The 14,569-nt window shown below is 45.6% G+C and overlaps 1 protein-coding gene across 1 annotated transcript in view; it reads left to right on the top strand.

Moving 5' to 3' along the window:
- The window catches only part of LOC140219129 (uncharacterized), a 53,665-nt gene extending 45,032 nt beyond the window's left edge, over positions 1 to 8,633 (top strand). The window contains exon 4 of the mRNA XM_072289018.1: positions 8,476 to 8,633. Within this exon, the coding sequence (XP_072145119.1) occupies positions 8,476 to 8,633 (158 nt within the window). The remainder of the gene's footprint in view (positions 1 to 8,475) is intronic.
- The last annotated feature ends 5,936 nt before the right edge of the window (positions 8,634 to 14,569 follow it).

The raw sequence follows: 14,569 nt of genomic DNA, 5'->3' as shown, positions 1-14,569 counted from the left end.
ATAAAGGTTTTATTAATGAGGTGCATGCCGTCACAAAGCTATGAATCGCCAGAATCAAGAATATGGGACAAAATTTAACAAAGTTTCTAAAGACACACTCGTATGTACCAAAATGTATGGACCTAAAATGTAACAAAATTATGATATATACAAAATGTGTTGACGTCTAAAGAGCACTATATCCGAAACAATCAAAATTGTCGATGGAACAGACATTCCACTACATAAATTTAAGTACAAGCACTACAATATGGACGCGTGGTGCCGCTGTCTATGTTTTGGGCTGGCATGCATTGTCGCTCTTAGAGTCAAGTTCGACGAACCGTCAGCATTCTCAGACTCGCTGATGCTTGAGTCAGCGATAAAATTAGCCGCAGACTCTGAGGAATCTCGAGATCTGTGAGCTTTCGAAACGAGAGCGTCGCTCCCAGAGGCGATTTTTTGCTTTCGACGTTGACAATAGCGACACTTCGGAGTGCGCTGATGTTGTTCTGAGAAATAGCGGCAGGCAGGAAAAAAAGCGAACTTCTCAGAAATAAAAAATGTAATTCTCTTCCTGTACCTCCTACGGCGCAGAATGCCCGTGAGCGGCGCGGAAGGTTGGCCTTCAATTATATATATATATATATATATATATATATATATATATATATATTTATATATACACGTGTGTGTGTGTGTGTGTGTGTGTATGTGTAATCTCATATATGAATCCAACATTCAAATATACCAAGGACAACATAGTGGAAATTACTTGTACTTATTAATTGAATCAAAGAATTGATTAATAAATGGAAATAAAAGTGGCTGAATATACAACTGGCCGCAGGTGGGATACGAACCCACTTCTTCGCATTACGCTTGCAATGCTATATTAATGGAGCTACCGCGCTGCCGCTTTCAGAAACCTTGGCGACCGATGTGGAACATCCTTTCCGCCGCAGATGTCAAGAGTACGCGTTCTATTTGGGTGACGGCAACTGGTCAATAAGCGCACACATGCTACCTTCAGGCACCAATGTTGCTGGATTCGAGAACTTCGTACTGTTGAGAGGGAGGAAAGAGGGGTAACCGAGGGGCCCGATTTTTAGGAATGATATTGACGCGTGTACTTATCTTTATCGGGCGACCACGTTTCGCCGCCTAACAAATGTTATCGCACAGCGCGGGACGCGCCTGCATGTATTCGAAGTTTCTGGAAAGTTATCGACGCTTCTATCCGCTGTCTGTTGTCGCGGAACCTTATGTTATCTGATTTCATCGCCTGACGCGAATGGCGTAGAACTTTGTGGAAGACGCGCGGGTCTCAGCGATTAGTCTGGAACAGTCGACGACTGCTGTATAAAAGCCGACGCGCTTGACCCGCTGATCAGATTTCCGACGATCGCCGACCTTGTTCGCCGCTATCGTTGTGCTATAAGTGTAGCCTGTTCTTGTGGGCACAGGTTCGCCCAATAAAAGTTAGCTTTTCCCTTTCACAGTATCGCTACTGTGTTCTTAACGTCACCACCACGTGACAATATTGTAGCGTGCCACAAAGGTCCGGTGACAAAAGACGACGACAGGCCTAGTACGCTGACGGTGGGCGAGCAGTAGATTAGGCGGAATCAGGCTTCCGCCTGATTGAGCGAGCTCGCCTCCATTTCTGAATTCACCAACGACATTCGTCACATCAGTAAAAAATCCAACGGCGTTGCCGACGCACTTTCTCGCGCCGCCATCCATGCAACGGACGACGGCCGCCCGGTCATAGACTTCACGGCCATTGCTACCGCCCAGAGTGTCAGCGCCGAGCTCCAGCTGCTTCGCACGAGCGGTACTGCTCTGGTGTTTGAAGATACCTTGCTTCCACTGCGCCTTCTTTGATGCCTCCATTCTTTGGCTCTTCGAGGCATTCGCGCAACACAGCCACTCGTCACCTCTCGTTATGTGTGGTCCATCATTAACGTAGACGTTCGTGGATTCACACGCGCGTGCCTCAACTGCCAACAGTCTAAAGTGCACCGCCATACTGTGACACCTCTCTGCACATTCCCGTGCCCCGACACCCACTTCAGCCATCGGCATGTCATGTTGCACCCCTACTTGCCCGCGTGCACCATCGCTACCTGTTAACCTGCATTAACAGGTTCGCCAGATGGCCTCAAGCGATACCCCTCCTTGACATTAGGGCGGAGACGATAGCTCGAGCACTCATCACGCTCTGAATTAGCCGTTACCGTGTCCCTTCCACCGAATATGACTCACCGTGCTCGTGAATTCGACTCAATATTGTTCGCCAATCTATCTCGGCTACTCGTCGTTAATCACATCAAGACTACCTCTTACCACCCGATATCCAATAGGATCATCGAACGTTTTCACCGCCATCTGAAGGCTTCACTCCTGACTTCGACTTTTCTTTAATCATGGATCGAGCGCCTTCCTTTTGTTATGCTTGGCATCCGAACCGCTCTTCGCAGTGACTCTTCCACCAGCGCCGCCTACATTACCTTCGGCACCACTCTACGTGTCCCTGGCGAATTCTTCGACGACTCGCCCACCGTACCTCCTGACGTCCCCGACTACGCCTACCGAATACGCAGCTCTGTGCGTACTGTCGTCGAAAGTAATTGTCTGATGTCGAAAGTAAAGAAGAGTAACTGTCTGATTCGACGCCTTCTTCGTCATAATACTCTGACATTGATCAACGTTTTATGGCTGCGCCCACTTGGCCTATCTGCCACGCGACGATGCAAAACCGGGAAAAGTCAAAGCGTCGAAGTGGCGTGTACCAGATTTGTGAGGGGTGCCGCTGGCTAACACTCCCAGGGTTCTAGTAGGAAACGTAAATACCCAAAGAAGTGGCTATGAAAACACTGTCGCGGTAGCTCAATTGGTAGAGCATCGCACGCGTAATGCAAAGACGTGGGGTCGTTGCCCACCTGCGGCACCTGCCCCGGTATATTGGTAGAGCATCGCACGCGTAATGGAATCGATCGTGGGATCGTTCCCCACCTGCGGCAAGTTGTTTGTTTTTTATCTACTTTCATTTCCATTCACTTATAATTTCTTTAATCATTTATTAAGTGCAAGTAATTTCCCCTATGTTGTCCTTGGTGTCAATGTTTGTTGGCTTCTAGGATATGATTAATAAAAATCGGGCCCCTCGGTCAACCCCGTTTTTTTCTCGTGTATGCATTAAAGACTGATTAAAAACTGATTTTTTGTGCTGAATTGCCGGTGACTGCCCCACTCTGAAAGAAATAGAAGATGGCCGCCCGCTGGTCGCTCTGGCACTAGCTAGTTTGAAGCGGCCATGGAGGATGAATTTATTTTCGTATAATAAACTTTTTTCTGGGGCAGTATAATATTATTGAGCCTTTACGGCATGTATTTGTCATCAGTTTCCTACCTCTTCTTTGTTAAGGATCCGTTCTAGCGGTATTTTTAACGTTCAGTTCCACGCCACCGTGAATTTCTACCAGCTACTGCAAGCTAAATAAGGGGAAGAGGATCAATCACAGACGCCGGCACCACCCTCTTCAGCCGGTTATCTACTTTCACTGCGATGGCTTGGCTGCATAGAAACCCGCCCCACTTGAGCGTGCTCCTCGCCTCTTGTCAGCCAATTCCATACGAAAACCTGCTCAATGTAGGCAATGCTATTCGCTTTGAAAGCAGAGAAAGTGACCTCCTAAAAATGAGCGCATTTGGTTGAGCTTTTCAAACAATGCTGCGGGTTAACGCCGGATGCTTGAGTCGGTGATTACATAAATTTGACGTCAGGAGATTGGAATAAAAACAGATCAGAATAGATTTGCGTTATAGGACCCCTGCTTTCACATTCCCTCCTGACCAGCCCAGTCCAACTTGCCGCGTGCGTTTCGTACCACCGCCCTGGGCGCCCTGTAGCGCACTACTGCGCGCCACAATGGTCGGTGACAAAAGACAACGACGGCACGCCCAGCACGCTGATGGTGAGCGAGCAGTGGAATCGCCGGCAGCCGGTTCCCGCCTGATTGAGTAGGATCGACTAAAATATAATTTGTGGACGCCAGGCACCACCGGATGATTAACACGCCGGATGATAAATTATTGAAACTCAGGCTCCGCAACAGAATAGCCGAGATAATTGAAGCTCCGCAAAGATAGAGGCTCTCTTGAAGAGAGTCAGGTAGAGCAGTTCTCGAAGATGTAACGTCGTGCCCAACGAAATCCAAAATTTCAGTTGAAGACATAGTAGAACTAAGAGATAGCATAAGACATATAATCAATACGACTCCTTTCCCCAGAAATATGCGTCCGATGCAAAACCTCGAAAGACAAAACACAAGGGCCAAAGCTCTCCTGCAAGAGACAGAACAGGACAGAGAATATGCGGTTTTTGTAGATACTGCATAGGTCAGACGAAAGAAAGCCTTTACAGTAGTAGTGTTAGATGCAGATGGTATCACGAGGGATGCTAATAAATTCATGACTAAATACACGACAGTTGTAGGAAAAGTTGCGATAGCATTGGCTTTAACGAATAATAAGTGGACGCGAATTTACAGTGACTCTAAGGTGGCTATTAGACACTTTACCAAAGGCTTTTTAACCAAAAGGGCTGCTCCGCTGATCGGTGAGATAGACAGCCAAGGGATCGAAATCCAGGTTGCCGGCACCCATGAGGTCTCTCGATCCATCTCGGAAGAATTTAAACGAGATGGTTAACGCAGCTGCACGAAGACTTACTATCCGTGCACGAGGTGACCAGGACCACAACATACAGGAGGAGAACAGGGACCAAATACTTGCATATAATGAAATGACGAAGCATTACTACATCAACAGAAGGGAATTCCCAGTGCCAAACGCTAAGCTCAATACAGCTGAAGTGGTGAGTCTGAGATTGTTACAGACATGAACTTTTCGGAGTCCAAACTTTATTAACCAGCTATGTCCAGAACATTTCATTAACAAGCTATATCCAGAAAAAGATGTATAAGTCAATTGGCAGAAGTGTGATGATATCATTACTCTGGATCACATGCTTTGGCAGTGTCTTTCACAGACTGTGACAAGGAAAAAGGGACTGGTGGCGACGAGTCCTTCACAGCGGAGTTCTTTTAGATCAAGTACAGGCCTTGCAGAAGGCCTACGATACGGCGGTAAGGTTAAACCTTACGCTCCCGACGTGTGAGCCGCCTGCGTTAACCTAAGAGTTGATCTTCAGGACGTGAATGAAGTTCATCATACCATACAATACCATACCAGGCACCAGCATCTCGCTGGTTTTTCTTCAGCCACAGTATCATAAGAACCCAACAAGCAAATATACCATGGACAATATAGTTCAAATTACTTCTACTCTCTACCTGAATTAAAGAAACGATAAATAATGAATGATATGACTAATATATATATATATATATATATATATATATATATATATATATATATATATATATATATATATATATATATATATATATATATATATATATATATATATATATATTCCTCATGTCATTAGAAGCCAACAAACACTGACAGCATGGAGAACATAGGGGAAATTACTTGTGCCTAATAAGTGAAATAAAAAAGGATAAATTAATGGAAATTAAAGTGGATGAGAAAAATACTTGCCGCAGGTGGGAACCGAACCCACAACCTTCGTTCCCACCTGCGGCAAGTCGTTTCTTCATCCACTTTAATTTCCATTAATTTATTGTTTCTTAATTTTATTTATTAAGCACAAGCAATTTCCCCTATGTTGTCCTTGGTGTCAGTGTTTGTTGGCGTCTCATGATATGACTAATAAAGAATCGGGACCCTCGGTTAACCCCCTCTTCTCGTTTAGACATATATATATATATATATCATCATGTCATATATATATATATATATATGTCATATGTCATATATGCCATCATCGTCATACAACCGTCGTCATTTCATCGACATCATGCCGTCATCGTCACACTGTCGTCGTACCATAGCAATCATTTTGGAAAGGTCATCCAACTGTCGCCATGCCATCGTCGTCATGCCGCCTTCCCATCGTTGATTAATTTCATTCCTTCTACATTATTTCATCAAAATCATGCCACCGTCATTATATAATGAGCATGCCGCCGTTATCATGGCATCCTCGTCATACAATTGTAGTCACGCATTCGTTGTCGTACTGTCATCGTGATGTGAACGCAAACACGTACACGCACACCTTGGAAAATGAAATACGAAATGTTATCATTCTTATTTTTTGCCGCACCGCCTCTCTCCAAAAATCCATGGTCACGAGCGTAGCAACAATTACTTCTTTTACATAGAAAGCTATTAGATGTCACATGAAGTTCAATGCCTTAATCAGTTCAATAAAGCAATTAGGCAGGGATAAGAATTTCCGCACGTGTCCATGAGGTGAAAAGTGGCACTGTAAACAAAAATTGAAGCATAAATGTCTTTTTCACATAGTCATTGTATAATGTACACATTATCTTGTTTATTTGTATTTTCTACATCGTACTTGCTTGTTTCTTGTTATATTTGCTTTTTTAATATATGGGATCATCATGTAAGCCGAACGCACTTAGGAGCAAGAGCCCCTGTCAGGCCAAATGGCCTTTAGCTCTTGTTTCCTCTTTCTGTAATGAAGAAAGGAAATAAACTTCAAACATCAAACTCGTTCCATCGCCACCATCTTCTCATGCCATTCATCCCATTCTCGTCATATCGTCCTCCCCATACAGTTGTCATCATGTCGCCATCACTCCATCATCATCATACAGTCGTCGTCATTCCGTTGTCATCGTGTCATCATCGTCATGCTCTCGTGGTGCCATCACCAATTAAAAAGTGTCATCCAATTGTCGCCTTCCGTTGTAGCTTAACCATCTTAGTCGTTCCCCCCGACATCATTTATTCGTCATTCCATCGAAATCAAGCTGTTGTCATTCAATAGTGATTATGCCGCCACTGTCACGCCATCATCTGAGTTACATCATCCTCATCCAGTGGTTTTCATAACTTCGTCCTTCACTACCATCTTTGTTCCCTCAGCGTGATTCAAGCTATGTCATCCAATTCTTTTCAGGCTGTCGTGGTCACGCTGTCGTTGCCGTACAATCGTGTTGATCGATAGCATAAAATTTATCATAGATATATCACATATTGTTGTAAGTGTGACTTGTCCCTTGACATGAAGAGCACCTTTAAGATCACAGGCAACCGAGGAATGCAACTTGCTTTGTCAACTGCGCTTCTTTCTTCCCAAGAGTAGAAATGGTGCAAAATCAAAATTAAATGTAACCAAATACCACTACAAACTGCACCCAGGAGAGTGCAAATACGTGTCGTGTAATCATGGCGGTTAGGGCGCGTTGCCGGCTCCGCAACTGTGGCCGGCACATTTAGTACAAAAATGCAAAGACATTGAGGCTTGTTCTTTTACCTTGAAAAAGCGGTTGCTGCGCGGTGAATCGGGACATCGGCTATTAGTATGAGAAACATTGGTATGTTACGTCGCCCAATGACACTCTGTGCCAAGAAAACCTGTTAACTTTCAGACGCACAGTGCCACTTTTCACCTCATGGACACGTGCGGAAATTCTTATCCCTGCCTAATTGCTTTATTGAACTGATTAAGGCATTGAACTTCATGTGACATCTAATAGCTTTCTATGTAAAAGAAATAATTGTTGCTACGCTCGTGACCATGGATTTTTGGAGAGAGGCGGTGCGGCAAAAAAATAAGACAATGATAACATTTCGTATTTCATTTTCCAAGGTGTGTGTGCGTGAAGTTGCAGATGACTGCAGGCAGGGGTACAAAATCTGACCTGATTATTCCTCTCATATTCTCGTTTCATCATCCCGTGTTCTGATAACACTAAACAAATGTATTGTCTATGCCATTAAAGCTACTCGAGTACTATCATAGGTAGTAAAGAAAGGAGGCTAGCACGCAAGAACCAAGTACGCGCGGGGTATAACATAGTTGTTGCACAAGGTTGGTCAGATTTAGTGCTCAAGGGTTTTGCTCTACACAGTATAATGTTAACGTGCCTACAATCCTTAACGCTTTTCACGCAAGTGGCTGTTTCTCAGAGGTGCGTGATCTATTGCTTCCGCTGTTTCCCACATTAGGAAAACTACGAACTCTTTTTGGCTTGATTGCGGCGTGCGTCACTTACCTGAGCGCTATTTTTTAATTGAGTACTTTACAGTAGTCAATTTACAAAGCTCACTGCAGGGGAAAGGGCTAAAGGAAAGTAAGCCTGACAAAGGCCCCTATCCTTCCACAGTACCTCTGCCTACTTAAGAGTCGAAACCTTCAGTTTGAGAAATTATTGGCGAGTTAAGCACACGATAATGACAGCACTTCACAGGTGTACATTGTGGTCGCGACATCGAGATCCGATGCGCTTTGGGTTCGCCATTGTAAAGCCGTAAAGTGTCCGTTCGTTGCCTTGCCGCGTATACCTTCTCTCTCGCTGTTCGCTCTCGCAGAGCAGCAGCCCGGCTGCCAGCAGAATGCCGACTGCGGGAATCCACTGCTGGAGTGCGTCGAACGTCAATGCCGCTGCGTGCCGCCCAACGTGCTCCAGGCAGACGCCAGCTGCGCGCCTCCACAGGGCGACGCACGTGCCGGTGCGTGTACACTGTAGAACGTTTCCGTGTTTTACCGTCGAACTTGACGTAAACATTACGTAAACCATTCAGCTTCGTCAAAAACGATGGCATTTTACGTAAAAAAATAAGGACGGGAGCTCGGTTTTTGAAATACGGAGAGCCGACCGTAATTTCATGTGGAGGGCGAGTGAACATAGTAAGAGTGAGAAATCAACACACAGAGAATATAAAGAAAAGACACTGCCTACTCTCACCGGGAGTTGCATGTCACGACAGTTAATGCTGTTCGAACATCATTCACAAGCGAATCGTGAATACACACACACAAACGGAAGAGCTGTTAGCGGTGGCGCTGCTTACCATCCTTCATCGCCCCTACACGAAAAGTTCCATTTCTCCGTCGTGACAGTACGGAGTGGACAGCGGCACAGCGGCTGCAAATGGCGGTGTGCGGAAGTGGTATACCTGTAGCTTGGGATTTCACTCTGAGAAGAGGAAGGAATCGACGTTGAATTGCTACGCATGTAAGTGATTTAAGGTTCATTTTTTTGTTGTTAGTGCACGTCATGGGTACGAAATGCACCGCGATGGCTGGTGACGGGCTCAATTGTGTTGTGTGAGCATGCCCTGTAACGACATTCCCGCTTGGCTATTAGGATTGATAAGGACGCGACATTGCGAGTATGTGATAAAGGGTGTAGCGTTTGTTGTGCAAATTTCATATAGACTACATTGAGACGCGTAGGCAATATCAGCGTCGATGACGTCTGTAGCAGTCCTTTGTCGGCTGTATGTGGCAGCTGGTTTACTGACGTTGGCATTCCAGTTTGCACTGTGCTGTGTTGTGCTGTGTTCTTGGCATTGCAAAAGAAAGTCAGTGTTCCCCTTAGCAATCTCTCAGGAAGCGGCGTAACACTATGTGAGCCGTATTCGGCGACGCATTGAATCACAGCGAAATTATTAGCTGTTATTTTTCCTTAAGCTTACGATGCAGTGTCCTAGCTGGGCGTGCTTAATCACCGTGTTAATACCCGTAATTGAAAGATTGCTTGTCCGGAATTGAAAGTTTGCTTGTGTATGAAGACCTAAGAGCATGTTCGATGCGTTGCCCCGACATTGCAATGAAAGGACGGTGTAGCGTGCTTGCTGCTGTAACCTCATGCGACCTGCAGTGTTAGGTAACCCTGGTGTCACACGGTGCCCAATATATTGGGATTGAGCACGAGCAATTGTGCTCGATCGCAATTGAAAGTGTCCGCGTGATACGCAATTATGGTTGCTGCAGAAGAAATTGATTATTTTGCTAGCTAGTAATCTGCTTCACATGTTTCTGGAATTTTTTTGTTTGTTTTTTACTTCTGACTGATACCAACCTGACGATCAAGTTCTGACGCAATACGTCAGCATTTCACGTATTCTGGGAGTGGATTGCCACGTAAATCTTGCTCATATGCGGCCGTAATTTTAACGAAAATGCATGTGATAAGCAATTTTTAACGTAACCTTGACGCAGAATAGCGGTTGCCAAAAGTGTAAATGGAGATTCCAAAGTTAGAAATATTCCAAATTAGTATAAAAACAAATAAAAATGTGTCGACACTCATGATAAAGGCTGGTTGTAATACTTACTGTCTCTAGTTCCGCAGACTAATTTTAAGCATATACGCATCACTACAACAATTATTCTAAAATGAATGTTGTGACTTATGTAGAGGAAAATTTCTGCTGTTTTGCGGAATAGAAGGTGGTTCGTGAAGTCTTTTTTTTAAATGAGTTGAATGATACCATTGACCATACCAAGCGATACCACAGCAATCGGTAATTCGGTGACAAGCTTATGTGCAAGAGTGTAATTGTATATGAAAGTGTTTTTGCTTTACTGTGGACGACCGGTCTGAAAATACCTGATATTAGTATTTCAATTGCAGCTATTTCACCAGTGAAGGATGTCTGTGTGCCGGTTTGCACTTAGTTTCTCAGCCTGCTGTGGCCTGCTTGCAATACCAATATGACACAGCCATCTGCGGAGTGGTGCTCTTTGTTCTGGTAAGCTGTGCTATTCTATCGTACATCGGTTTTGCATATGCAGTCTTAATGGACAATGACTGCAAATGTTGGTGGAATGACGAGGCCTATGTAAGTAGAGTAATTTTTGCACATGCATTCAAAAGATAATTTATGATATGTTTTCCTGTGGCAACAAATTGGTGCAGCATGAGCACGTCCACTGAATGTGATATTGTTTCTAACCTCACTTGGGGGCACATATGAGTAGTGTTTGAAAAACACTAATATTGCCAGAATTCAGTATTTCAGGCAACCGATAAAACACGCACCAAAAAATAATCGTTTGTCAAGTGTTGCGCTATTGAATATGCGAAAACACTGCACACTGAAAACTAGCACTGTCATTCATAGGCTGCATGGTAACTGAGTTTGCCACTAGTAAGCTGACTGTGAGCTAGTGTGGAGCTAACTATCATAGGTGAGTATGTGACGACGTAATTACTTAGTGTGTCATTGGAAGGCACCATAATAATGTAAAATTATAGCCTGAGCTCGCAGCTGTGTCGTGTGGTCAGGCGACCAAGGTATATGAATATTTAAAAGGGAATGAACATTGCTACTACCAGTACGAATTCACGGCGACAGACACAGCAACATATTCCTTTTTAAACATGCACCAAGCAGCCCAACTCAGAATGTCCCTGCAGTTTGATCTGAATACTTCAATTTGCAAAGCAGATTAAGTGATGACCCACTAGGTTAGTGGGAGCTATCCTGCAAGTTGTGTATGCTTTGAAAATGCGTCATGAACTTCACTGCTAGAAATGTGGTGTACAACTGCGCAAAGCTGCATCAAAAGCTACGTTGCTCCTTCATATTGTGTCAAGGGCATGTTTCGTAAGATAATCCTTGAGTCGTCGGCCAGTTTGTCCAGCATAATTGCTGCTGCAAGACAGTGGGATGTTGTAAACAGCACCAACCCTTATTCCTATGAACTCCAGCGCATGCTTCCTGATGCAAACTTCACGTCTTATTCTGGTCCGGTTAATATTTGTTCGTGTCCAGATTGCTTGGCGCAGAAAATAAGAAGGTAGTTCAAACTCTCCGAGGAATTTGCTTGACTTGATGGCTGCCTTTGTGCACATATTGTGTAACAGTAATAGGCCTTGGCTTCCTTGAAGTCGTCTGACCTGAGACATCACCGACGTTCCACTCCATTAAATGCTTCTTGGCGACGCATGTCTAACGGCAGTGCGAACGCACTGTTAAAAGCAAGCATTGTACTCGGTTATGGAAGCTCCCCTCCACTTCGGGGTGCTACCAAGTGTTAAGATTGCTCTCCGGTGTTCCTGTAGCAACAACATGCTTCAGTGTTCAGTTGCACCAATAGAAAAGATAAAAACACCTTTGAGTGCAGGCAATAGCTCCAGCTCGATGCTCACAACAGAAAATATTCAGGCCCAGATAGCGGAGCTTGCCTTTCAGTAGTAGTTTTGCTTACTTGAACATGCGTGGCACTTTGACGGAGACATTAAAAAGTTGCTCAACACCTTTATTATTGACTTTTTACCGCCGAGAACCCTGTCAGCTAATCGTAAAACACTAGCTGTTGTGAGAACCAGCGTAGTAAAGGTATTATGCTTCATTGGAAACTCTGTACCCTATATTACGTGAAGTAAAGCTACTAAATAGGTTGAGTGATTTGTTTTCTGTGTTCTCTACTGTTGTATCTCATGTCAGCGGGTGACCAGGCAAGGGATCAACCAGGAAAACGGTGTTTATTGCCCGAAGCTTACGGGCTCCTGGTTACATCTAGAATCAACGGTTCACGCACATACCAAGACATTATAAGTACTTGTGCGCACATGCGCACTAACAGCAGTCTGCTTATCAGGCGCGCTATCGCCGACACAACACTTCCTCCGCTTTTATTATGAAACTATCAAAGTTCACGTTCCTGCTTGAAACCTATCAGGTGGTCGACGATTTCTAATTGGGTAGCGTCGATCCTCGTCTCCCCGTGCAGTGTCAGCTTGCGACGTTGGTGGTGAGAGAGAGAAACACTAGCTGGTGGTACTGAAAAGGCTTGTCTCGATCCGGGGTCGCTGTGTGGCCCCACGGCGAACCCATCGCCTTCAACGGAGTTTTCCCCAGCTGGCCCCGATCCGAGGTCGCTGTGTGGCCCCACGGAGAACTCATCGTCTTGAACGACGTTTTCCGCAGGCACTGTCGTGCTTTGAAGCAACTGATTCTTGTGACGCCGCCACTCCAAGCATCCTGAAGGGGTTGATACACGAACCTTGAAAGACACTGGTCCAGTCTGGGCCATTACTACTGCTGGCATCCATTTTGGCTGTCCCCTGTAATTGCGTGCGAGAACATGATCACCAAGAGTGACTTCGCGCACTCGACATGGTCGGTTCACCGTCTGTTTGAACTGTTCGTAAGCCACCCTCTCCCCCACCACAGGTTTGAGCACGTCAAGGCGCGTACGCAAACGTCGACCCAACAACAAGTTGGCCGGCGCCTCGTGCGTTGTAGCGTGAGGAGTGTTCCGATAGGCGAGCAGAAACTTGTTTAACTTTACCTTCAGTGGTTGGCGCGTGTCATCCTTTCGCAGCGCATTCTTCAGAGTTTGCACGAAACGTTCCGCGAGCCCATTTGCGCTAGGATTGTAGGGTGCTGTTTGCACGTGTCGGCAGCCCATCTCTCGGACGAACTGTTTGAAGTCCTGTGACGTGAATTGTGGCCCGTTATCCGGCACAATTGTCTCGGGGAAACCGAAACGTGCAAAAACATCTCTTAAACACTGAACTGTGGCCTCTGTAGTAGTCGACGGCATCACAAAAACTTCCGGCCACTTGGAGTGGGCATCGACCACTATGAGAAACATGGATTGTTGAAAGGGTCCTGCAAAATCAATGTGTATGCGTTGCCACGGCGCTGTGGGCCAGGACCACGGATGCAGTGGTGCTTTGCCAGGGGCGCTGCGTTGTTCTTGGCACTTTGCACATGATTGAACCATACGCTCAAGATCCGCTTCGATACACGGCCACCAGACATAACTTCGCGCGAGCGCCTTGCTGCGAACTATACCTGGGTGACCCTCGTGTAGCTCTTCCAAAACTGCACTCTGTAGTTTTGCGGGGATGACTACTCGTGTTCCGAGCAATATGCATCCTTGATGCAAGGTTAATTCATTGCGCCTGGTGACGTAATGTTTCAGCCTGTCTACACTGACGGATCTTGGCCAACCTGTACTTATGAATTCTTTTACTTGTACCATCTCGTTGTCGCGTTGCGTGGCACGCGCGATTTCTTTACTCGACACTGGCAGGGAGGCCAGTCGCAATGTATAAAAAGTTTCTTCGCTTTCATGCGTCTCGTCCTTGACACAGGGAAGCGGCAACCGGGAGCAAAAATCAGCTTCGGCGTTATCGGCTGACTTCTTAAAGAGAAGGTTGTAGCTGTACGCCGATAACGTCACTGCCCAACGCTGTAATCGCGCAGCTGCAATAGGCGGGATCCCAGTTGTTGGTCCCAAAATTTGCTGTAACGGCTTATGGTCCGTGATTAGAGTGAATGATCGACCATAAATGTAGTAGTGAAACTTCTTTATGCCAAAAATTATGGCCAATGCCTCTTTTTCAAGCTGGCTGTATTTCTTCTCCGACTCGGACAACGTGCGCGATGCGAAAGCAACCGGTCGAGACCTACCGTCCTCGAAAACGTGGGAAAGTACGGCACCTACTCCGTACTGCGATGCGTCACAGGCCAGCTTCAACGGTCTATCCGGGTCGTAATGGGCCAGCACCTGTGGTGATGATAACATTGTTTTGATTTGCTCGAACGCTGCGCGGCAGCGGTCGTCCCAGCACCACGAAGTGTCCTTCTGCAAAAGCCGGTACAAGGGGTTAGCGACAGTTGACAAATTAGGTACGAACTTCCCGTAATAGTTGACGAC

This window comes from Dermacentor andersoni, chromosome 6 (assembly GCF_023375885.2).
Source record: "Dermacentor andersoni chromosome 6, qqDerAnde1_hic_scaffold, whole genome shotgun sequence".
Lineage (NCBI taxonomy): Eukaryota > Metazoa > Arthropoda > Arachnida > Ixodida > Ixodidae > Dermacentor > Dermacentor andersoni.
The sequence above is the reverse complement of the archived record's forward strand: the minus strand, read 5'-3'. Positions and strand labels throughout refer to the sequence as shown.